At 43.8% G+C, this 26,970-nt stretch overlaps 1 protein-coding gene across 3 annotated transcripts in view; it reads left to right on the forward strand.

Annotated features, from left to right (window-relative positions):
• Positions 1–26,970, forward strand: part of CAMKMT (calmodulin-lysine N-methyltransferase) — a 551,334-nt gene that overhangs the window by 462,626 nt on the left and 61,738 nt on the right. For all 3 annotated transcript variants that reach the window (XM_060247632.1, XM_060247636.1, XM_060247645.1), the window contains exon 4: positions 2,687–2,747. In XM_060247632.1, the coding sequence (XP_060103615.1) occupies positions 2,687–2,747 (61 nt within the window). The remainder of the gene's footprint in view (positions 1–2,686; positions 2,748–26,970) is intronic.

Consider the following 26,970-nt stretch of genomic DNA (forward strand, 5'->3'; position numbering starts at 1 on the left):
GGCTGTTGCTACTATTTTGGCCTCTATTTATAATTTGTTTAGTGTCAATAATAAATTAAGCACAGTTAAATTCAAAATGCGAGGGTGGGATGTCCTGTGAGGCAAGCCATTGTTGTTAATACTAGGAATAAGGCCAATTATAGGAATAAATGCAAAAGGCTCTAGAAGGAGGCTGTGGGCAAGTGCCTGGGGGGGGGGTGGTGCTGGGGAGGGAAGGGAAAGTTAGGGGGAGGGAAGGGAAAGATGGGGGGGGAAGGCATGTCTTGAAGGCAGCTGTTGGTCATGTATTTTATTTGTAAAGAAATTGCAAAGAATTCAAAATGCAGATGCGTTTTTGACAGTTACTTCAGGCACTTGTTATCTGTTTGTGAACTGTCTGTGTGCCTGTTGTTTGATGAGATCCCTTTATTCAGTGGTCATGTCTTGTGCCTCTGCAGTATAGACAGCATGCATGTGCAAAGATTCTAGCATTAATTTGTTGTGACATCATAGCATGATGATGATCGTGCAGGTACTGAAATTTATCATTCTTTTTGTCTGCAGTGTGTTGTTGCTGCCTTTTCCTGTCATATTTCTCCTTGTGGCATTTAGCATCAGCATGTACTTGTGATGCAAGCTGCCTTTTTTGGCCTGGAATAGTTGTGTTATGGTATACCATAGAGTATGCATGTCAAGGCGGCCATTTTCTGTAGGGGAAGTGATCTATGTTTGTTTGGGGAACACTGTTATTTCCAGGAGACCTCCAAGCCCCACTGGGAGGTTGGCAACCCCAGTGAACTTTGAAGGGGAAGATTGGGAGATGTACTGAACCTCAGGGCACATCTGTCCTAGCACATCCCAATGTCAACACCAAACTATTTAGAATGTTGGGGTCAGCACTTGAACATTGGTGCGAGGAGAAGATTGTACATGTGTGATGGCACACAGGGGTGGCTGTGCTGCTGCAGGCTGGCGCAGTGAGTTGGAAACTCAGGCCGCTCTCCCAGTTTGAATTGCTGAATGCCTTCCAAAGCTGTCCCCTTGAAAGGATGAAATGGCAGCATTAAAGATGAGCCCGGTAAGATCACTCAAAGGGTGCCAACTGCACTGTAGCCTCCAGTCCCAGTGACTAACATCCCAATCCTCCTACCCTGGCTGGTATCCCAAATGGCCTCCAAAACTCTCCTCCCTGAGGGTGGTAATGGCAGAATCAAAGATCTGTGAGACTTTAGAGAAGCCTCTAAACTTGTAAGGCTGCCACTGCTGCCTTGTAAGGCTGCCACTGCTCTCTGAGCCTCCAGGCATGCTGACATGAAATCCTCCCCACTTCTTTCCACAGGCACTCCCTTCCACTTCCCCCTGGCCAATCTTCTTAATATGATGCAAATCTTGTCCCCTCAGAAATGGGGACATCGGTGTTAAAGATCGGCCTTGTGTGGTTGCACATAAGGGCGCTGTGGATGTTGCAGCCTCCAGGTGCAGTGACCAACGACTCGAGGCCTCCCGCCTTGGAAGGTTTCCCAAAACTGCTCAGATGTCTGCACCCGGAAGGAGGGAATGATGTTGTGAAACACTGTCCCTGTCCAGCAGCACAGAAGGCCTTTTCTGCCACTGCAGTCTCCAGCTGTCGGGACTTAAAGGCCAGGCCACCTTCCCTGGGCAAGCAAGGGAATGGCGATGTTTCAGAGCACAATGGAGCAAGGGGTGGGGGCAATGCACATGCATCAAAAATGAGTCATTAACAACATGAATTGCCTTATATATTTATAGAATTACCATATTGTCCATGGAGGGGACTAAAATGGCATTTTACGGTAATCTTGTGAATGAGACCATGACTGAGATGGATTTTTGAAGTGTGCATCTGGGTCACACAGCTCACGCTCATAGCCATGAGAATGTAAAAACGTCACTTACAGAACTATCCTAAGCAAGTCTACTCACTCCTACTCCTGTGTGGTCAATAGGATTTACTCTTAGGAGTAAGCCTGAGGAGTAATCTTAGGATTGCATTGTTAAACTCAATTATTTTCACATTTTCAGAATATCAGAAGATGGCTGATATACTGAAAACATTTATCTCATCATTTCATGATCTGGCACACAAAAATGTATATTTGGTAATTTCAGCTGCCCCCTTTTTCTATGGAGTTACTTATAAATGTTATTTTTACTTCATACCAACTGTATGAGCTAGGTAAATTCAAGACAGAAGGTTACTCAGTGAGCTTCATAGCTGAATGGGAATGTGTGGTATGGAATCTAGCCACTGTATCACAATGGCTCAAGCAAATTTGATGTACAGATTGGTACAGTTTCTGAAAACACAATTGCACACAGGCCTTTTTTTGTAGCAGGAACTCCTTTGCATATTACACCACACACCCCTGATGTAGCCAGTCCTCCTGGAGCTTACTTTAGGCCCTGTACTAAAAGCCCTGTAAGCTCTTGGAGGATTGGCTACAACAGGCGTGTGTGGCCTAATATGCAAAGGAGTTCCTGATACAAAAAAAGACCTGATTGTACATATTGTGTGTATAAGACAAAGCCAAAAAGAGAATATCTTGTACTATTTTCCCTGTTAAGTCTCTCACAATTTTTGAAAACAATACAAAAAATTCAGTTCAGTTAGATCTAACAAGTGTTTTTTAAAAATATTTTTAAACATCTGTTCTTTAAAACTGACCACTGCTGTATTTTATTGTAGGTATCTGGCCTTCTGAAGAGGTGCTAGCTTACTACTGCCTCAAGCACCATGAAATGTTCAGGTACAAAGACAACCCATAAAAACCCTTTCCAATCCATTAGCTTTATTATATCTGCATAGTAAAGATTGCTATGATTTAAGTCGTCAGATTCAGTTTTTGAAAGTTCAAGGTGAAAGCATGTTGCTCTTAACAAAGAATTTGGAGCTGCCTTTGGGTACTAATATTGCACAGCAAGCTTTCTGCTATATGTCAAAGACTTTTGATTTCCACTCAAGGCGTTTTATTTCACTTTGATTTTTGGGAAACAAAAGTGAGATGCCAATCGATCAGCACTGATTGTGAAGGTCAGGGAGGGAAATAAAGCCATTCTTTACATTGACTTCAATTCTGAAAGTCATCAAAGTGCTGTCTTGGAAGGTGTGTCATGCTTTCAAACCAGTTCTTTGGCATCAGGCTTTTCCTGCCTTTTCCTGTGTGTTTTGTGCCATTTTGTATTTCTGTGTATTTTCCATACATATATATAATATTATTTTAGTCTCCCTCTCTGTCTCCATATTAAATGCACAGGTACAATAAGAGAAAGAACTGAGAGACAGTAAAAGCTGAGCTGAAACTGGATGTAGGGTATTTGTGGACCCAGGGGCACAGAGAGGGAGGAGCGCAGGACAGCACTGATTAACCCATACACTGGATCTGGGTAGAACAGACCACAGCTTTATTGACTGCATTGTATGGGATGGATCCTGAATTGGGCGACCTGATGAGCCGTGCCCCCCAACCCACCTTCATGGGCTGCATTTAAGGAGTAGTGAAATTGCCCTTCAGGAGCCACATAACTGCTGGCCACTATGTAGTTCCCCTGCCACTCAGTGATGAGAGCCTCACTGACAGCCCCTGAGTTGGGCATGCTGATCTATTGGCTCCACCAGACCCCTAGTGGGAGTCCTCATAACCATGAGATGCAGGCATCACCTCCCTAGCCAAAGGATCCATCCCAGTGCCAGGGGGATCTCACCCAACCTTTCACGATCTAGGCCTAGTGTAGCCTACAAGCTCCAGAGAAGCCTGCATATGAGTGACTAGTGGGCCTACATCTCCCAGGATCCCTTCTGTTCCTCTGATAGGGTGGCAGAGCTTTTGGAGGGAAAACTGGCCAAGGAGGGGTGGGATCTGGGAAGAAAGCATAAAAGGCCAAGCCACAGACAGGGTGTGTTTTCTCTGGAAAGGCTGCAGGGAGAAAGAAAAGTAGGAAGCTGGGGGGTGAGTGTATTTGGTATTAGTCAGACATATCGGGGCTTTTATTTATTTCCACCAACCCTTTATTCACTGTTGCACTAAATGTTTTACTACTAGGGTTGCCAAGTCCAATTAAAGAAAAATTTGGGGACTTTGGGGGTGGAGCCAGGAGACTTTGGGGGTGGAGCCAGGAGACATTGGGGGTGGAGCCAAGAACAAGGATGTGACAAACATAATTGAACTCCAAGGGAGTTCTTGCCATCACATTTAAAGAGACAGCACACCTTTTAAAATGCCTTTCTTCCATAGGAAATAATTAAGGATAGGGGCACCATATTTTGGGGCTCATAGAATTGGACCCTCTGGTCCAATCGTTTTGAAACTTGGGGGGTATTTTGGGGAGAGGCACTAGATGCTATACTAAAAATTTGGTGCCTCTACCTCAAAAAATAGCCCCCCAGAGCCCCCATACCCACGGATCAATTTCCTATTATTCCCTATAGGAATCGTTCTCCATAGGGAATAATAGAGTGCCTAGTAGACATTTCCCTCCCCCACCCACGCTTTCTAAAGCGGGGGGGGGGCTCCAAACCAGGGAATCCCCTGCCCCCTCCCTCTCACACACACACACTTACCAGATCTTCCTCCGGACAACTCTACTTCCTGTGAAAACGAAAGCAAAGAAAGGGAGGGGCCGTTCTCAGAAGCCCTTTCTGCTTCCTGCTTCCTGCCCAGCCTTAAAGGGGCAGACATTTTGCAAACGGCTCAGGAGCTCTACAACATGAAGCCTAAAGGTATGTTCTCCCCCCCCTCCACCCCCACCCCCGCTTCCAGAGTTTTGAAGAGCGGGAGATGAGGCTGCGAACCCAGAAGTCTCCCGCCAGAGCGGGAGGTTTGGGAAGCCTATTTACTACCCAGTTGTTGTTCTAGAGCACTTGTTGTTTGAATTGTTGTTAAACTACCCAGGTCCTCACATCTCTACGGTCATGGTTAAAAATTCACTTAGAGTCTTACAATGTAAGAACATAAGAAAATAAGAGAAGCCATGTTGGATCAGGCTAATGGCCCATCCAGTCCAACACTCTGTGTCACACAGTAGCCAAAAAAACCAGGTGCCATCAGAAGGTCCATCAGTGGGGCCATCAGACACCAGAAGCCCTCATCCTGTTGCCCTCTCAAGCACCAAGAATACAGAACATCACTTGCCCCAGACAGAGAGTTCCAACAATATGCTGTGGCTAATAGCCACTGATGGACCTCTGCTCCATATGTTTATCCAATCCCCTCTTGAAGCTAGCTATGCTTGTAGCACCACCACCTCCTGTGGCAGTGAATGCCATGTGTTAATCACCCTTTGGGTGAAGCAGTACTTCTTTTTATCCGTTCTAACTCGACTGCTCAGCAATTTAATTGAGTGTCCACGAGTTCTTGTATTGCGAGAAAGGGAGAAAAGTACTTCTTTCTCTACCTTCTCTCCCATGCATAATCTTGTAAATCTCTATCATATCACCCCTCAGTTGACGTTTCTCCAGGCTAAAGAGCCCCAAACATTTTAACCTTTCTTCATAGGGAAAATGTTCCAACCCTTTAATCATTCTAGTTGCCCTTTTCTGGACTTTTTCCAATGCTATAATATCTTTTTTGAGGTGTGGGGACCAGAATTGTACCATCGATCACCATCAATTTATAAAGAGGCATTATGATACTGGCTGATTTGTTTTCAGTTCCCTTCCTAATAATTCCCAGCATGGCATTGGCCTTATTTATTGCAGTCGCACACTTACTTGACATTTTCAGTGAGTTATCTACCATGACCCCAAGATCACTCTCTTGGTCAGTTTCCTCCAGTTCACACCCCATCAACTTGTATTTATAATTAGGATTTTTGGCCCAAATGTGCATTACTTTGCACTTGGCCACGCTGAACCTCATTTGTCATGTTGATGCCCACTCACCCAGCCTCGACAGATCCCTTTGGAGTGCCTCACAGTCTTCTCTGGTTCTTAGCACCCTGAACAATTTAGTGTCATCCGCAAACCTAGCCACTTCACTGCTTACTCCCACCTCCAAATCATTAATGAACAAGTTAAAAAGCATTGGACCCAGTACTGAGCCTTGTGGCACCCCACTGCTTACCATCCTCCACTGTAAAAATTGCCCATTTGTACTCGCTCTCTGTTTCCTTTTAATTAGCCAGTTTTTGATCCTTTTACCCCATGACTCTCAAGCTTACTTAGGATCCTTTGATGAGTAACTTTATTGAAAGCTTTCTCTCTTTCTGGAAGTCAAGGTAAACAACATCTATTGGGTTCCCTTTGTCCACATGTTTCTTCACCCCCACAAAGAACTCTAACAGGTTAGTGAGACAAGATCTCTTACAGAACCCATGCTGAGTCTTCCTCAATAACTTTTGTTCATCATTTGTGCCATATATTTTATCTGAGCTTCTAGGATTGTAGTTTTAAATAGCCTCCAAACTTCCCAAAGGGTTTTGACCCTATTTACCTTTCCTTTCAGTTTCCTTTTCACATGCCTCCTCATCTCAGAGAATTTACCCCTTTTAAAGTTAAAAGTGGTTGTGTTGGTCTTTTGGGGCAACTCCCTATTTATACAAATGTTGAAATCAATAACATTATGGTCACTGCTCCCAAGCAGTGCAATCACTTTTACATCTCTCACCAGGTCTTGGGCATAATTTAGGACCAAATCCAGGATCGCATCCCGATAGGTTCCATGACCATCTGCTCCATAGCACAGTCATTGAGACTGTATAAAAACTCAGTCTCTTTCTCCTGACCAGAACACATATTTACCCAATCAATCTGTGGATAGTTAAAATCACCTGTCTGTCTGTCTGTCTGTCTGTATTAAAACAAGTGTCCTAATTGATTCATTTGTGTTTTCACAAAGGGGTAAAGCTTTGCTGTGTGCCTGGCAGGCTGCTGCCTGCTTTTGCTCTCATCTCTCTGATTTGTCAGCTGTGGAGCTTTGTTTTCTGAGGTGAAAATCAGTTAATGGAGACTGCAGATAGTTGAACAGGTGTCTTGACTCACTCAGAAACCCAAAATTCAGGGAATGCATTCCTTCCATGTTGGCTGGGAACCATTGTTGCCCCTCTCCAGGTTTGGGGTGGAGATCACTCAGAATTACAACCGCTTTCCAGATGGCAGCAATCAGCTCCCCTGGAGAAAATAACATAAGAAAACCACTGGAAACAATGTAACCTCCATGTAAACCATGTGTGAATATATTTAGTGCAAAACTGAAAAGAACAAGAAGTATAGAACACTGAGTATACAATATATGAAATGTCCCTACAAAGTCTTTCCACAGCCTGATAAATGGCTTCTTCAAGTAAACACAGAGGTGGGTGAAAACTTTTCAACTCCAAATGGTGTGAAGAAAGTAAGGAACCACGATTTCGATAGTAAACACTTCATCAGCCTCCTTCTCCCGGCTTTGTAAGGAGCTGTCATTAATCACATAACAAATCGCGAGGAGTCCTGCAATAAGTGGTCCCTTACTTTCTCCGCACTGTTTGGAGTTCAACGCTGAGCTGAAAAGTTTTCACTCACCTCTGTGTTTACTTGAAGAAGCCATTTATCAGGCTGTGGAAAGACTTTGTGGGGACATTTCATATATTGTATATTCAATGTTCTGTACTTCTTTGTCTTTTCAGTTTTGCACTAAATATACCCACATATGGTTTACGTGGAGATTACATTGTTGTTTCCGGTGGTTTTCTTATATTGTTTACTCAATACACCGGCTCCAGTTGTGTTGATTACCCCTGGAGAAAATGGCTGCTTTCCAGGGTGGACTCTGTCGTTATCCCCTCTATGTTATTATACTGTGGGTCATTATATCCCTCCTGTTTTGATCCACACTTTTCAGACCAGTCACAGACTTTCAGTCTAACCTACCTAGCAGCATTGTTGTGCAGATCAAAAGTGGGAGAGGAGAATGATGTGAGCTACTTTGCTCCATACTGTGGAGAAAGAATGTACTTTTCCTAGGTAGAGGCTGCAGAGAGGTGGGAGGAGATGTAAAGCTGAAGACAAATCAGTTCCCCTACAGAAAATGGTGGCCTTGGGTGGGTTGGAAGACACCAAGGTTGGGGGGAGTAAATGCCTTCACTTGGGTAAGTGGATGGGATGACAGCAAGGGTGGGTGGGAACAGTCACTCAGAGCTTCTTTCTAGAGCCTGTTGTATTTCCCTTCACAACGGGCCGTATTCCTACTGCTATTATATTACAAAACCAATTCCAAAAACACTCTTCCTAAAACACACACAAAAATTATATACCCAGAAGTATTATAACGGGATTAAAGGTAGTTAAATACTGTAGCGAAGCATGGGTTTCACACTAGTCTCCCATAAGATCAGGTTGTTCTTATGTGGGTGTTTTAGAGTTAATTTCCCAACAAGGGTGTTATTTTGAGAGAAAGTTGTACAGTGACCTTTCTCCTTGGCTTGAAAGAAGAAAAGTATGGCTTAATACCTGGGGATCAAGGTTTTTTCCCCATAAGCTGTCTTGAGCCACCGTAGTCAATGGAAAAGGCTGCATATAAACATTTAAGTACATAAACTGGGGCATTTAATAATAATGCTATGTACTTTAGGGCAGAAGTGAGTTTTAATGAGTAAGACACAGTGTAATCCTACTCAGTTGATTCTCTCCCCTCCAACTTTGTAATTATATATTACTGTACTGTATGGAGGTGTCACCCAAAACCTGTTTAGGCGGAGAGCGTATTTTAGCTCACCTGCGGAGCCTGATGGACCCGGAACGGTTCCTAACAGCCCTACGGGACACCTGGCCCGCTGGCGATTCCCTGGATGATCTGGTAGAGTCCTGGAACGATGGGGTCTCCAGGGCCATCGAGGAGATCGCACCCAGGCGCCCTCTGCGCCCCCGCCCGAAACCGTCGCCTTGGTTTAACCGGGAGCTGCGGCAACAAAAGCAGGGACTCAGACGACTGGAGAGGCAATGGTGGCATACTCGAGACGAAGTGACCCGAACATCTTATAGAGAGAGTTTGAAGGCCTATGAGATGGCAATCAAATCCGCAAAGAGAGCATTCTTTGCGGCTAAGATTGCATCCTCAACTTCGCGCCCGGCACAACTATTCGACATAATTAGAGGACTTACAATGCTGCCGCAAGGCAGGCCAAATTCTATTGAATTGGAAATAGGCTGTGAGGCTTTTGCGAAATTTTTTGCGGATAAAATCGCGTCACTCCGCCCCGACCCCCCTGCCAATTTTGAGACAGTTAGCGAACCCGAGGCCCCGAGCCTGTCTTCGGAGTATACTCTGGATGGCTTTAGCCCCCTCAGCCTGGAGGAAGTTGACAGGATTCTCTTATCGGCTCGCCCAACAACTTGTAAATTGGACCCATGCCCTTCCTGGCTTATTAAATCTTGCCAGAGGAATCTTAGATACCCTGTACGGGATATCATAAATAGATCCCTAATGGAAGGGCACTTTCCAACGCCGCTCAAAGAGGCTGTGGTCCGTCCCCTCCTAAAAAAAATCTTTAGATCCGGCCCAATTGGCACACTATCGGCCGGTTTCAAATTTGCCCTTTTTGGGTAAACTTATTGAGAGGGCAGTGGCGATGCAGTTACAGACTTTCCTGGAGGACGCTTCCGTCCTTGACCCATTTCAGTCCGGCTTTCGCCCGGGACATGGGACGGAGACAGTGTTGGTTGCCCTAGTGGATGACCTTCAACGGCATCTGGATCGGGGTGGCTCGGTGGCGCTGATGCTGTTAGACCTGTCGGCTGCGTTCGACACGGTCGACCATCGGCTACTGACACGCCGCCTCGCCGACGCGGGGATTCAGGGGTTGGCCTTACAGTGGCTTTCCTCTTTCCTGGAAGGTCGGGGACAAAGGGTCGCAATTGGGGGGGAGCTAGGGTGTCACCAGTACGCTGATGACACCCAGCTCTATCTACTGATAGACGGCCAGCCGGTCTGCGCCCCGGAAAATCTTGATCGGGCACTACAGGCCGTGGCTGAGTGGCTCAGACTGAGTGGGCTGAAGCTAAATCCTACGAAGACAGAGGTCCTTTGCTTTGGTCGCCGCGGCCCGGGAAGGGGAATCCCCCTACCAGTTTTTGACAGTGCGCCGCTGACGGCGGCGGACAGGGTCAGGAGCTTGGGGGTGCTATTGGAGCCTTCCTTAAAGATGGAGGCTCAGATAGCAGCCGCTGCCAAGTCCACATTTTTTCATCTTAGGCGGGCAAGGCAGCTGGCCCCCTTCCTAGAGCACAACAACCTAGCAACAGTGATCCATGCTACGGTCACCTCGAGGCTGGACTACTGCAATGCCCTCTACATGGGGCTGCCCCTTTCCCGAACTCGGAAATTGCAGCTGGTGCAGAATGCCGCGGCCCGGCTGTTATTGGGTCTCCCAAAGTGGGGACACATTCGGCCGGGTCTTCGGACTCTGCACTGGCTTCCAGTGATGTACTGAGTCCGGTACAAGGTGCTGGTTATTACCTTTAAAGCCCTATATGGCCTGGGTCCTGCCTACCTGAAGGACCGTCTCTCCCCACATGTTCCCCAGAGAGTACTGAGGTCAGGAACACAAAATCTCCTCACTATCCCCGGGCCAAAAGAAGCCCGCTTGAAATCCACCAGAGAAAGGGCTTTCTCCATTATGGCCCCTACATGGTGGAATCAGCTGCCGGAGGAGGTGAGGGCCCTGCGGGACCTTGTTCAGTTCCGCAGGGCCTGTAAGACGATCCTCTTCCAGCTAGCCTACACCGAGCTAAGATGAGAACTCAATGTAGCTTGGCCAGACGTCTGTTTTATATGTAATTGGAATGTTTACTGGTTTTTAAGGTTTTAACTGTTTTAACTGTTTAATTGTTTATATATTTAAAATTGTCTAATTTTTATGTTTGACCAATTTCTGGAAGCCGCCCTGAGCCACTTGTGGGAAGGACAGGATATAAATCACGAATAAATAAATAAATAAATAACAATTACTGATAATTACGGAAGCATCATTCATACTTTCAGAATCCAAGATGCTTCCACAGAATCCAAGATGCTTCCAAAATACATGTACAAAATAAGTACCCCCCCCCCAAAAAAAAAATCCTTTTCAAAGTGTGTGTGATGAAAACCATTTAAACTCTTTTAAAATTATTTAGCAGAAGAGCACTAACATTTTATTTATTTATTTTGCAAATTTATAGTCCGCCCTTTCCCAGGATGGGCTCAGGGCAGATTACAACACAATAAAACAGTTAAAATCGCACGATAAAACAGTTAAAAATTAAACAGTTAAAACCATTAAATAAAAATGAAATATATTCTACCACAATATAAGATACTCTACCACAATATAAAACTGATAATCAAAAGTATGCTTCATGCTGCAAAATAGGTCAACTACTCACCTTTGAAATATAAAAAAATAGCAATAGAACACTTTCTAAACTAACCTTTTATCTGATGGGGGGTGGAAAATTCAAATCAAAGTAAATAGGCTAGTTTTTAGGCAGTGTTGCAGAACAATAGCACAACAGACCTGAGGGGATCTGATCATTCTTAGTCAAACTACCTGTTACATGGGACCCAAAAGCAAACCTCTTGCTATGTTAACATATAAGATATGAAGTGGCCTGATCTGGGGGGCTACTGTGGAAGAGAATGTAAGCCAAATTGCCCTCAAAGAGAGGTTGGGGAATTTAAGTAGTGGGCAACTATGGCTCAGCAGCATACAGAATCTATGTATACAGGAGATAACCTCCAGAATTTCCCTCAAAATAACAAGGAGAATCTTTGTATAAAATATAAAATGGTTTTATTAGGAAAATCAGTTAACCATACAAGGAAATAAATACATTCAGCATTCATACAGTTCTAGGAAAAATAGAGATAAAATTGATAGGGGTCACATATAAGGGATAATACAGATAAGGTGATGCTTTACCTATTGTAGTCTTTAGGTGAAGTTGCAATAACGATGAAAAAGGAAATGGGGAGCAAGACACGGCTCGCGTATCTTACTATTTGGGACCCGAAACTGATCCGTTTTGGGGGGATGAGTCTAAACAGCAGGGTAGGTATACTGTCAGATGCACACCTGAGAAGCCATGGGTTAGATCTTTTAAGGACTACCCTGTACCCTCAGGGGGTTGAGGTCAGATGACCTGTGACATGGGGTCAGGTGAGTTATGATGTTGGGCCATGTGATAGGTGACCTCAGAAAAGGGGAGACTCTGTGATGATGTTTGGAAAGTGACAGGAGATGATGGGATTAACTATACTAAACAAAATTATCTACAGTGACATTATAGGGCTGAATTGTTATCTAAAGTGACACTCAACCTACACAATGGCGTTGGTCTCCGGGTTGGACTTGATCTTTGTCTTCTTCCCATCTTGGCTGGCACAGTCTTTTGTAAGATGTATAGCTTGGAATGTTTGGCATGATGCACGCAGAGATAAGCTTGATTGCTTTATGAAAATGTCTGGATTGCACATTGAGTACGTGGGGCTCCTGCTTCGCTCTCATGGCATCCAAAGATGCAGGAGGATGATTGCTGATGCTGTTAGCCCTTGTAATGGCTTCCATCAGGAGGGCTGAAAACCACATAGATAGACAGCTCATGGTGGTCACGCGATCTCTTGTTCTGCAGAGCTCGTACATGATAGCAGTCTGGGAGTCCTCTTGCCGAGTTTGGGCCCATCCATGAAGGCACTGTCTTTGTGCCTGTGACCCAAGCAACTTACATAGGCCTAGTAGGAAGCTGATAGCTCGGCCTATGCCCAAGTGTAGATGTGTGTAAGTTGGAAGTCCAGGCGTCCTGGCACCAAAGACAGAAATCATGATGTCTGTATAAGCATGAGGGAGGGGGCTTTGGCTCACAGGAAAGGTATCCCTGCTGATTCTTCAGAAGACCGCCATTTGTCTCTAGTGAGAGACAAAGTGTGCCATCCTCCATCCAGGACCAGCGTGCAAGAGTAGGTTAGGTAGGCAGCTGCCTAGGGCACCACATGGCCACAGAGGCAGTAGGCAGGTGCCCCCTCCTCCTCCCCACTTGCGCCATCCTGCTGTGTGCTGTTCCTGCCCTGACCTGGGTGGGGATGGTGCACAGCATGTTCACTAGCCTTGGAGGCATTCAGAGCAGCTTCTAATGCCTCTGAAGCAAACAAATGTACTGTGAGTCCCACCCAGCTCCTTCTGAGTCTGTGTAGACGCAAGTAGGTTGGGGTACGCTGTGTGTTTTCTTGGCACAGAGGCCTTTGGAGCAGCTTTGAATGCCTCTGAGGTGAGCAAACATGCTGCGCACCATGCCCAGCCCTTTCCAGGTCTGGAGGGCTCCTGAGCTGAGCAGGGACTGTAGGGCGATGTGTACCCCTTGCCTATTGCACCGGAAGTTCCAGCGCTGCCTCCATCTCATTTCCCATCACTGTTACCTTCACTGAAAGGTATTTAACTGACAATAATCAAAGAAATTGATCTCTCTATGTTCCCAGCTAGAAATATGTTTCAAATGACAATTTTTCAACTTAAAATTATTTTATATTGAATTGTTAGCCATTTGTGTTTTTATTTGTTTTATTACATTTCAATTGTATTTTGCATATTTACAGTTTTTTTGAAATATCTTTGATCAGATTTTAAATAGAAGTGATATAAAATGCCTTAAATAAGTAATAAATAAATACAGAGGGTTTTTAAAAAATTATCCCTTATCAAAACACAGAAGTGATCACTTGCACTACATAAGATGTCTTCTGACTATATTCCATTATAGATGTCCATCATCTGTATGTGAATGAACACTGGACTAACTGTATTTTAAATGAACAGCCTGCTTTGATGATTAACTGATTCTGATTGTACTTTCCTCATCATAAAAATGGACCAGGGATCAGCTCACCACAAGGCTAATTTCATGATGTTTAATCACATCTCCTAACAGCCACTTCATTGCAATTTTGCCTTCCATTTGTTAAATTTGCACACTATTATCATTATATTTATTTATTCAGGGAAAAAGTATTTTATAGAGTATTTTTCAGTACATCAGCATAATTATATGTGCCAAGGGCAGTGGTAGGGAGGGACTATATTCCCACCTGTGTTTTAGATCACATTTGGTTTTCCACAGGAATGTATTTCTGCTTTCTTCAGTATTTCTGTGCTATCCTAACAAGTAGGTTCTCTGCCAACATCTCCATGCAGCTATGTTGAGGTAGGACCTTCTAGTGTCTTGTCAGGGGAATGGGTCTTCTGCCCCTCTTGGTCCTCTTTGCACATTCCCCAAGGGGTAGCAAAAGTGCCTTTTTATTCACATTTTATGACCATAAGAACAGCAGTGGGAATGAGAACTTTCTCCATAGTAGTCCACCAATAGCTTCATTTCTGTGAATTTGTTTCATTAGCTGGGGTTGTTCTTGGTTTTCTTAATTGTTTAGTTATTTTGGCTGAGCCACTTGTTTTCTTTCCTTGAGGAAGTTTCTCTTTTTCTTCACACCTGTGCTCTTATGGAGTTGCAGCTGGAGGACTTGACAACACCTATGATTTTCTTTGTTTTCTTTAGATGGGTAACACAATGCAGAATGCTGTGTTTGTTGCCAAAAACATACCAAGCAAGTTTTGCAGAAACTGTTCCTCTAAATTCTGTGCTTTACTGGGGGAACAGGCCTTTATGGCCTCCAACAGGATTACCTTATGGAAATCTCATTGGAAGCATTGGTTCTGAAACTATCTGTTATTGATTTTGAAATGGTTGTGACCACCTTGTCCCATCTGCTTTGGAGTATCTCTGTTTGCTAAGATCAATCAGAGAGTGCCATCTTGGTAGAGTGGTTAGAGAATCTAGGTGGCCTAGGTTTGAATCCCCACTCTACCATGAAAGTTTGCTGGGTGACCTTTGGCCAGTTACACACTCTAAGCCTAACCCACCTCATAGGCTTATTGTGAGGATAAAATAGAAAAGGAATGGATGGATAAAAGGAAGGGATAAAATGGAAAAGATGTTATAAGCCGTTTTGGGACCCCACTGAGGAGAAAGTTGGCATATAAATGAAATAAATAAAACATGTCCTGAAATAGGCTGTGGTAAGCCTCCCCTCAGTTAAAAATCATAATGACTACTGAATTTTCAGCTCCTTCAGACTCTCAGACATCACATAGGCCAAGCTTGTCCAACCTGAGGCCCGAGGATGGCTTTGAATGCGGTCCCAACACAAACTCAAACTTTCTTAAACCACCACTTGGAACTGTGTTTTTCAGCGGCAGCAGATCCTGGGACTGAGGCTACATCTGGTTGCTTTTTCCTCCTGCTTGCTTTTTCCCATTACCACCAGAGAAGGCACAAGAGCTGACTCAGAGCATGTGTGTGTAAGTGCTCTTCTTGTACTCAAGGCGCTCTCCAGCTCGTCTTTCTGCTGTGGATCTCTCACCCAGGACAAAGAGCCCTCAGCTATGTTCTGGGGGTATCAGAGGTGGTTGGGGGCCACTCTCTGGGAAAGTTGGGGAGTAGCAGAGCCAGCCTGCCAGCTCCTGGATGGGTTCGTGGGATGGAGTGGGAGTTTTCCCTGTTGGGGGGCTGCTGGCCCCTGTCTGTGAAGGTTCGAGGTGGGGTATGTGGAGTGGAGCTGGGCTTGCTGTCTCCAAAATGGAGATGCTCCACTGCCTCAGGTGGATTTTTGTTGCATTCCCCCTCCGTCTCTTCACTGTGGTAGTTCCAGAATCCCCTTACCCTTCTCTGTAGCTGGGACTGGAAAAGAGACACACAGAAACAGGTGTTAAGAACATAAGAGCAGCCATATTGGATTAGGCCAATGGTCCATCCAGTCCAAGACTCTGTGTCACACAGTGGCCAAAAAAATTATATATATATACACACACACACACACACACACATATATATACACACTGTGGCTAATAGCCACTGATGGACCTCTGCTCCATATTTTTATCTAACCCCCTCTTGAAGCTGTCTATGCTTGTAGCTGCCACCAGCTCCTGTGGCAGTGAATTCCACATGTTAATCACCCTTTGGGTGAAGTACTTCCTTTTATCCGTGACTGCTCAGCAATTTCATCGAATGCCCAAGAGTTCTTGTATTGTGAGAAAGGGAGAAAAGTACTTCTTTCTCTACATTCTCCATCCCATACATTATTTTAAGAACATAAGCGAAGCCATGTTGGATCAGGCCAACGGCCCATCCAGTTCAACACACTGTGTCACACAGTGGCCAAAAAAATTTATGTATACACACACACACTGTGGCTAATAGCCACTGATGGACCTGTGCTCCATATTTTTATCTAAACCCCTCTTAAAGGTGGTTTTGTAAACCTCTATCATATCACCCCGCAGTTGACGTTTCTCCAAGCTAAAGAGCCCCAAGCGTTTTAACCTTTCTTCATAGGGAAAGTGTTCCAAAACTTTAATCATTCTAGTTGCCCTTTTCTGCACTTTTTCCAATGCTATAATATCCTTTTTGAGATGCGGTGACCAGAATTGCACACAGTATTCCAAATGAGACCGCATCATCGATTTATACAGGGGCATTATGATACTGGCTGATTTGTTTTCAATTCCCTTCCTAATCATTCCCAGCATGGCGTTGGCCTTTTTTATTGCAAACGCACACTGTCTTGACATTTTCAGTGAGTTATCTACCACGACCCCAAGATCTCTCTCTTGGTCAGTCTCTGCCAGTGCACACCCCATCAACTTGTATTTGTAGCTGGGATTTTTGGCCCCAATATGTATTACTTTGCACTTGGCCACATTGAATCTCATCTGCCACTTTGACGCCCACTCACCCAGCCTCAACAGATCCCTTTGGAGTTCCTCACAATCCTCTCTGGTTCTCACCACCCTGAACAATTTAATGTCATCTGCAAACTTGGCCACTTCACTGCTCACTCCCAACTTCAAATCATTTATGAACAAGTTGAAGAGCATGGGACCCATTACTGAGCCCTGCGGCACCCCACTGCATACCGTCCTCCACTGCGAAGACTGCCCATTTATACTCACTCTCTGCTTCCTATTAATTAGCCAGTTTTTTATCCACAAGAGGACCTGTCCTTTTACTCCATGACTCTCGAGTTTTCTAAGGAGCCTTTGATGAGGAACTTTATCAAAAGCTTTCTGGAAGTCTAGGTAAACAACATCTATTGGGTCTCCTTTGTCCACATGTTTGTTCACCCCCTCAAAAAAATGTAACAGGTTAGTGAAGCAAGATCTTCCCTTACAGAACCCATGCTGAGTCTTCCTCAATAACCTGTGTTCATCAATGTGCCTACTCATTCTGTCCTTGATAATGGTTTCTACCAATTTTCCCGGTATTGAGGTCAGACTGACTGGCCTGTAATTTCCTGGATCTCCTCTGGAACCCTTTTTAAAGATGGGGGTGACATTTTCTACCTTCCAGTCCTCAGGAACGGAGGCAGATATCAATGAAAGATTACATATTTTTGTCAGAAGATCCACAAGTTCAACTTTGAGTTCTTTCAGAACTCTTGGATGTATGCCATCCGGACCTGGTGACTTAGTTTTTAATTCGTCTATCATTTGTAGAACCTCCTCTCTTGTCACCTCAATCTGACTCAGGTCTTTCAACACCCCTTCCAAAATTAGCAGTTCTGGAGTGGGCAAACAGTTCTCATCTTCCACAGTGAAGACGGAGGGAAAAAATGCATTCAGCTTCTCAGCCATTTCCCTATCCTCCTTCAGTAATCCTTTTACCCCTTGGTCATCCAAGGGCCCCACTGCCTCCCTGGCTGGTTTCCTACTTCTAATATATTTGAAGAAATTTTTAATGCTGGTCTTTATGTTTTTTGCAATATGCTCCTCATAGTCCCTTTTTGCCTGCCTAATCACAGTCTTGCATTTGATTTGCCACAGCCTGTGTTCCCTTTTATTAATCTCACTTGGACTAGCTTTCCACCGCTTAAAGGAGTCCTTCTTACCTTTTACAGCTTCCATTACTTTGTTTGTTAACCATGCAGGCCTTTTCTTATACCTGTTTGTGCCTTTCCTAACGTGGTATGTATTTTATCTGAGCTTCTAGGATTGTAGTTTTAAATAGCCTCCAGGCTTCCCCAAGGGTATTGACTGTATTTACCTTTCCTTTCAGTTTCCTTTTCACATGCCTCCTCATCTCAGAGAATTTACCCCTTTTAAAGTTAAATGTGGTTGTGCTGGTCTTTTGGGGCAAGTCTCTATTATACAAATGGTGACATCAATAACGTTATGGTCAATGCTCCCAAGCGGTGCGATCACTTTTACATCTCTCACCAAGTCTTGGGCATTACTTAGGACCAAATTCAGGATCACCCCACCCCTGGTAGGTTCTGTTACCATCTGCTGCATAGCACAGTCATTGAGAGCATCAAGAAACTCAATCTCTTTCTCTCGACCAGAACACATATTGACCCGATCAATCTGCGGGTAGTTAAAATCACCTATTACGACACAGTTTTTACGTTTAGCCACTATCTTTAATCCTTCCATCATATTATAATCATCCTCTAATTTTTGATTCGGTGGGCGATAACAAACTCCCATAGTTAAATTGCCTTTTGGGCCCTCTGTTTCAACCCAAAGCATTTCTAGAAGGGAATCTTAATTTTATCTTAACTCACATAAACTTATTATATCAACTCAGCTACTTATATTCCACTTTAGTAGTGAAATATAAGTAGTTGAGTTAATATAGTAAGCTTATGTGAGTTAAGATAATATTAAGATTTGAATAACTTTTAGTGGTGACTCCATGATTATGAACTTTATGGTTAATGTTTAATAAGTATTAATTGAACTTTTAAAATAGAAAGAAGAATGGATTATGGTTAATTGATTAAATATGCAATATTGACGAATAAGTGTTAAGAATTAAGATAAGAAATAATAATAGTAGTTATATTGGCGTTAAGATAAAGTTAAGTGAATGACAAATTTTGGTTAAGATTCTATATATGTGGATTTTTACTTTTAAAAGGTTTTTAATTTGTTTTCTAAACATGCGGAGGTCATAGGGGTGGGAAATTATGTAATGTATTGAAGAATTATATTTAAATTTTTATGTATATCTTTCAATATATTGCAAAATAAAAAAAATTGTACAAAAAAAAAGAAACCCAATCTCTTTCTGTCGACCAGAACACATATTGACCCAATCAATCTGCGGGTAGTTAAAATCACCTATTATGACAGAGTTTTTACGTTTAGCCACTATCTTTAATCCTTCCATCATATTATAATCTTTTGATTTGGTGGGCAATAACAAACTCCCATAGTTAAATTGCCTTTTGGGCCCTCTATTTCAATCCAAAGCATTTCTAGAAGGGAATCTAATTCTATGACCTCAGTCTTACTGGACCATATACCCTCTCTGACATACAGGGCCACCCCACCTCCAACCCTTCCCTCTCTATCCTTCCGATATATCCAGGAATCACCGTGTCCCACTGATTCTCCTCCAAGTTTCTGAAATTCCCACAATGTCTATGTTTTCTCCCAATGCTAAACATTCTAACTCAGCAATTTTACTTCGAACACTTCTAACATTTGCATACAAACATCTATAATTTCCCAGGCAAGCTAGGTCTGCAACCTTCCTCTTGCCACCTCGAGACTTTGGCAGACAGTTCATACTGTTTGTCACCATCTCAGTGGACAACTCTGACCCATTACCCGGTAAAAAAGTAACAGCTAACCCTTCATCTCTTTGAGATGAGTTCTCCCAAACCAGAGACATTTAATCTCCTGTCGGCTTTCCCCCAAGATTTAGTTTAAAAACTGCTCTGCCACCTTTTTAATTTTAAGCGCCATCTGGTTCCATCTGAGGACAAGTGGACACCGTCTCTTTTGTACAGCTCCTGCTTGTTCCAGAAAGCATCCCAGTGCCTAACGAACTTAAACCCTTCCTCCTTACACCATCATCTCATCCACACATTGAGACTTCTAATTTGTGCCTGTCTCTCCTGCCCTGCACGTGGAACAGGTAGCACTTCTGAGAAGGCTACCTTGGAGGTCCTGGCCTTAAGTCTCCCGCCTAGCAGCCTAGATTTTTCCTCCAGGACCTCACGACTGCATTTCCCCACATTGTTGGTGTCAACATGCACCACAACCACTGGCTCCTCCCCAGCACTGTCTATCAGCCTATCTACTACACGTGTAATGTGTGCTACCTTCGCACCAGGCAGGCAAGTCACCATACGGTCAGTATGCGATTTTGCCACCCAGCTGTCTACTTGCCTAAGGATTGAATCACCAACTACCAAAACCCCTCCACTCTCCCTGCCCAGGGATGGTTCCTTGGCGCAAAAGGATTCCCACTCACCAACTGAAGAAGAGGTCCCTTCTGAGGGTGCATTCCCCTTATCCTCAGCACAGTGCCCTGTTCCCTCTTGACCCTCATGCTCCCTGGCAGCAATGGGGCTGCCATGTTCAGAGCGGGGCTCATCTAATATGCCTCCGAGAGTCTTCCCCGAGTGCCTAACTGACTGTCTCTGCTTCTCCAGGTCAGTCACCTCGGCCTCAAGGGTATGAACTCTTTCCCTGAGGATTAGGAGCTCCTTGCATCGAGCACACAACCAAGACTTCTGTCCTATGGGCAGATAGTCATACATGTGACACTCAGTGCAAAACACTGGAAAGCCCCCACCCCCCTGCTGGCATTCTACCTTCATGATAGCTTTTTAAAAAATATATACAGTCCCCTTTAAATCCTGTTTGTTTATGTGGCTCCCCTTCGGGAGGGTCAGCTTACCTTATTGGGAGCACAAGGAAATTAGGGATCTGGGTTCCTGGTCCTTACACAGCCCCCAAGCTAAGAGCTACAGGCCAAGAGCTCTGGCTAGGCGCAGCTTAACAATGCAAAGAGGGTGGGGAACACAGCCACTCCTAATCAATCAGCAACAATCACCTTCAATCACCTTCACCTTCAGCCCACTCAACCAAACAAACAGCAGTTCCCCAGCAACCAAAAACTCAGAATTTTCAGCAGTCACACAAACTCAAAAATTCTCAGCAACTTCCCCGGCTGCTCACCCTTATATCAGTTATTCTCTGCTGTATCTCAGAGGGGTGTTCCCCCCACCCAGAAGTCTCTGGAGAGAGAGGTTTTTTTAAAAGCATGTAGGAAAAAAACAGGCCTGCTTTAAAAACAAATCAAGGACACCCCCCCTTTTTTTGCTCCTGACAGTGAGTCTTCTGCGCTCAGGTCTGCCTGCCTATCAGTTTTTATAGGCCCTCTCTGCAGCCTCAGTTCCCCCAGTTCCCTCTGGACCCCTCATTTGAATCACTTGTTGGTGCTAAGCAGACTGAATGCTGGATTAAATTGGGCAGGGACAGGCTGCAGGGAGAATGACAAATAAGGAAGAAGGAGGAGCAGAGCCTGAGTCCCTCACAGGCTGCCTCACACCTGCAAATGGGCTGTTTGCTCCTCCCTTTGTTCCTGCTAACCAAAGTGCCCACTGATGCTTTATGTAAGGAGCCCACCCTCACCTATCTGAAAGAAACATAGTGGAGAGAGAAGCATGCAGCTACAGAAATTGGGATCAGACAAAGGAAACCAAACAAACCCTATTTTCTCTAGAAAGCAAAACACGTTTAATGGTTACTTGCTCTCCATTTCTCAATGATCATTCTTAAAGGAAGCAAGAATCAAAAAAGCCTGAGAACAGTGGGGGTGGTGTTTGAGCAGTAGGAGAGCTATGCTGGCTGGGAGGAGAAGATTCAGGGTTGGGCTCCCTTATAACAACCACCCATGATGAGGAAGGCAGAGTGGGTGACACCCCCCCATTTTCCTCCTGAATCTATCCCCATTTGTTAGTGTAAAGTGCTGTCATAGTGGATCAGGCTCTCAGTTGGGCAGTTTTAAGAGTAGGCAGGCTCTACAAAACACTGACTTAGAGGCCCGGCAGATACAAACATTCTACTAGCAGTAGTGAGAGCATTGCAGCCTGGTTGAGCCTCTCTTATTCATCGGCCAGCAAAGTATGTTCCACATTTTCAGTACTTCTATTCTTCTGAGAGCTGCTTGCAGTAAGCCTTTCTGGGCTCCAGGAAAGAGAGTGAGAGCTGGGGATGGGGTGGGGGGTTGGTCTTGTGGAAGTTGTTGTGAAAGTCACTATAGTTGTCTGGGCTTGTGGTGGGGCTTGCTGCAGTCTGATCTAGCTTTTGTTTGTTCCCGGCAGGCACCATATTGGCACATTTTCTGATGTTATGCTTTTTTCCCCTTTTATTGTTGGGGTGGGTGACTGAGGTAGACTGGTGGTCTGCTGCTGGCTGCTGGCTGCTGCCTACCCTGGGCTAGACCTTTCCAAGTCCTACACTTGGTTTAGTGCATTGCCTGGCCTGGTTCCTGCTTCAGCTCTGGGCCATCTGCAGCAGGACTTGGAAGCAGAAAGGACATTAAGACCCTGTGTTTCTGGGAGGGATGGGATGATTTTTTTACTGATCCCCCCCCCTTCTGCTTATATAAGGTGGCAAATATCACAAAAATTATGGAAGAACCTTTTTTAGCTCATCATCAGCTATTGTTAGTGTTTGTGTATTTTATGTGCGGCCCAAGGCAATTCTTCTTCCAACGTGGCCCAGGGAAGCCAAAAGGTTGGACACCCCTGACATAAGCTAAAGTGGAAGAAGAAGAAGACTGCAGAGTTATGCCCCGCCCTCCTCTCTAAATCAGAATCTCAGAACAACTTACAATCTCCTATATCTTCTCCCCCCACAACAGACACCCTGTTAGGTGGGAGGGACTGAGAGGGCTTTCACAGCAACTGCCCTTTCAAGGACAACTCCTGCAATAGCTATTGCTAACCCAAGGCCATTCGAGCAGCTGCATGTGGAGGAGTGGGGAATCAAACCCAATTCTCCCAGATAAGAGTCCTCACATTTAACCACTACAACAAACTGGCTCTGGAAGCTAGGTGGACCCCAGTGGTCTGATTAAGTACAACATGGTTTCATAGGCTGATTACAGACTAGCACTTTGGGCCGACTCAGAGACGCCTCTGAAGTCAGCCCAAAAAATCTGTTCAGATGGCAACATCTGCTGGCCATCCTCCTCCCATCCTCACCCCGTCCTCCAGGCGCCTGAGACTGGCTCAAAAAGTTACCACTTCCATCCAAAAAATGAAGAATGAGAATCTTGCATCCAAAAAATGAAGAATGAGAATCTTCCGCTGCTCAAAATTTGTTAAATCAATGAGCTTCTAAGGGAATAAAATAAAAGGAGCATCAGCTCTTCAGTAAAGCAGTATGGCTGATGCTCAGCCACAGGCAAGCAGCCCGTCTTTGCTGCAAAGCATGAAAAAGAAACCACAGACGATAACATTGGTTTGGAGTATTATTTGATTGTAAATATATTTATCCATGATCAGATTTTGAATCTTTCTGTAAATCTCATCCCTGCCACTGAAATTTCTTTGCTCCCTCTTTCTCAAAACATTACCACAATGGTAACCTTATACATAATTCAGAACCTGAGTGGTCATATGCATGAACACACAGGACTCTGTGTTCAAGGGCTTCCTGTTTGTTTCAGTGAAAAGAAAAATTAAATAGTTGTATATGAATTTGCTATTTGTGTTTATGAGAAATGTCTAACGTCACAGGAGAGGCCAAAATCCCTTCTGGTTCATTGATATATGTTGAAAACTTTGTCTTGTGAAAAGCCAAGGTTCCTTTTGGCCTAAACAGATGATCATTGTGCTGTGCACTTAAGAACAAGGTCTGCCAGGTTTGGGACTGGCAAGGACTTTCACATTTAATTCTTATTGTATGAAGTTCTTCAAATTACATATTTATTGAAAAGTCAACCATGGCTCCTCAAAGAGCTTGTTTATGCTAATAGTGCATGTTTTAACAAGCACTATTATCTGTAAGTATATACTTATTTACACGAAGGTTTTCAGTGATATGCTTTAAAGAAAATAACCTTATTGGGAATACATACTGCCTAAATAGTAACTTTTGTACAGAACAAGGACCATTTACATGAGAAATGTGCACTTTAAGGGTTTTCACTTAACCACTTTTTATATTTTTTAAAAAATATAAAAACACTGTTTATAGAATCTTATGCACTTCAAATTTGCTTTGTAGCTCATTTTTTTATTATGTTCATGGATTTGTTTGGGGTACTTGAAATTCTGCCTGTTATTTAAATAGTAAAGTTTCTTTCATTGTATATGAATACCATGTATGAAGGCTGTGATGTGAGGATTGGAGGGAAGATTTTAATAGGGTATAGGGGTAAGATTCACAACAGAGTATATTTTAATGAGCATTTGTTATGGTTATTTTTATACCTCATAGGGATCACTGTGGGGGGTGGGGAGAGGAACTTGTGAATTCCCTGCATTATGCAGGGGGTTGAACTAGATTACCTTGGAGGTCCCTTCCAACTCTATGATTCTATGTCTACTCGCGTATGGTGGGCTGAGTACATTAAAATGTGTAAAGGAATGAAGAGAGAATTTGTACTAAAATGTATGTAGTTATGGGGGAATTCCTAAGATACCACTACAAGTCTTTGAGGGAGAGGATTTTCCTCCTGGGGAACCACTGTTGCCAATTTCCAGGTGAGGGCTGGAGATCATTCAGAATTACAACTGCTAGCCAGATGGCAGAGATCAGCTCCTCTTGAGGTGTGTGGGAGGGGATTAATGCCTTCAGTTGGGTGGTTGGAAGACAGTAGGGATGGGGGGGCTCTCTTTCAGAGGCCTTTAGTGGTATCTTTCCAAGTTGGTGGGAAATTCCTGGAGATTCTATGATGGAGTTTGAGGAGGGCATACGACTTTGGGCTTCAGAATGGGGTCTTGCTGTGGAAGCTGAGTGGGTGATTTCGATCCAGTCACAGACTTCCAGCCTAACCTGCCTCACAGGGTTGTTGTTCACATCAAAGAGGGGGGAGGAGAATTAAGTAAGCTGTTTTGGTCTACTGCACACTGTGAAGAAAGACTCTCTTTTTCCTATATAGAGGCTGCAGGGAGGGGGAAGGTGATGGAAACCTGAAGTCAGAGGGACAGATAAAGGGGAAGAGACAGGGTTGCCAACTCCAGGTTAGGAAATTCCTGGAGATTTAATGTTCATTGTGTAATACACAAGTGATACTATTAGAAAATCTCTGCTGCCATTTTATTCTTTATTACAGCCTATTTTACATTTTTAAGATTGCCTAATTCAACCAAAAATTATACCATCCATTACTGCTACATAGATAATCATGTACATAAGTGCCATCAAGTTGCAAAACATATGGTGACCCCAGAAAGGGGCTTTCAAGGCAAATGAGAAACAGAGGTGGTTTGCCATGTCCTTTCTCTGCAGAAGCATCCAAGTACCAGTCCTGCTTAGCTTTTGAAATCTGATGAGATCGGACTATACTATGCCACTTTCCCTCCACATAGATAATTACAGGAGAACAGTGATATGAGTCCACAAAATATCTTACCCAAAAAATATGCAGGTCACAAGCAAAGAGTCCCTTTTAAGAAGAAGCTCCCAGTCAATTTAATTTCCCATATTTATAAGTTTTTTAAAATCCCCCCAAATAGCTAGCTCTCCTGCTTGATAAGAGCTTGTATTCTAGACTAATTATCTTGTAACTTCAAACACCATACAAAGTTTTTTATTCTTGAATATCCATTCTTAAAAATATAAAAATTGTCAGTTCATTCTTGCTACTTTTTATCTTAACAAAATATATTTTAAAATAGTGTTTACAAGTTTCTCATACCTATGAATATGTGTTGGTCATCAACAAATGCCCACCATCTTTGAACTTTATCTTCACATATGTTCCCCAGAGAGCACTGAGATCTAGCTCGCAAAATCTCCTAATAATCCCTGGGCCAAGAGAGGCTCGATTAAAGGCAACCAGGGAGCAAGCCTTCTCCGCAATGGCCCCTCGATGGTGGAATCATCTACCAGAGATGGTGCGAGCCCTGCGGGACTTGAATCAATTCCGCAGGGCTTGTAAAACATTTCTTTTTCAGCTGGCTTTTGAAACAGAACCTGGCTAAACTGATGAAATTGATGTGTAGCCATCCAGCCATCTTGTGGATATTATGACCCATAGTAATGTAGCACCTTTTATCTATTTTAACTAACTTATTTATTATGTTAATGATTTAAAATTGCTGTTGTATTATATTGTTTTATTGAACCATGGATTTCCATGCTTGTGAGCGGCCCTGAGCCCGCCTTTGGCGGGGGAGGGCGGGATATAAGAATAAATTTATTATTATTATTATTATTATTATTATTATTATTATTATTATTATTATTATTATTATTATTATTATTATTATTATTATTATCTGTGAACTTGGGACATTCATACCTTTCTCAGAAGCTTCTGCACCTGGACCTCAATACATAATATCTATTGATATGGATTAGATGGCTTCTAATCTACATAAGGCCATATGAGTGTGTTACTCCTTTTTTTCTTGCCCTTCTCCAAGGTTATTTATTCTGAATCTCTACACTCCCTTTTGGCATTTTTAGCTGAGAAGCTGAATTAATTCTGTCTCTGGTGTGCAGAAATATCCCGCATGATCTTTTTGGGGAAGTCCAGTAACTGTTCCCCTATACTCCTGGCCACATCTGTGACAATATGTGATAACTAGGACAATGGAGCAAAGAGAAGGATACTCAGCCCCCCTCTCTTTCTCCTTCCTTGTTCTCACACCTACATACCCTCTTTCTCTCCCCTCCCCACTCCCCATGCCATTTTTTTCTCTTTTCCCCACATTTCCTTCTTTCCCTTTTGCAGTATTTTGGAGGAAGTGCCTCCCAGTAACTGTTAGAATCATAGAATCATAGAGTTGGAAGGGATCTCCAGGGTCATCTAGTCCAACCCCCTGCACAATGCAGGAAACCCACAAATACCTACCCCAAATTCACAGGATCTTCATCACTGTCAGATGGCCATCTAGCCTCTGTTTAAAAACTTCCAAAAAAGGAAAGCCCACCACCTCCCAAGGAAGCCTGTTCCACTGAGGAATCGTTCTAATGGTCAGGAAGTTCTTCCTAATG

The sequence above is a fragment of the Heteronotia binoei genome, chromosome 1 (genome assembly GCF_032191835.1).
Source record: "Heteronotia binoei isolate CCM8104 ecotype False Entrance Well chromosome 1, APGP_CSIRO_Hbin_v1, whole genome shotgun sequence".
Taxonomy (NCBI): Eukaryota; Metazoa; Chordata; class Lepidosauria; order Squamata; family Gekkonidae; genus Heteronotia; species Heteronotia binoei.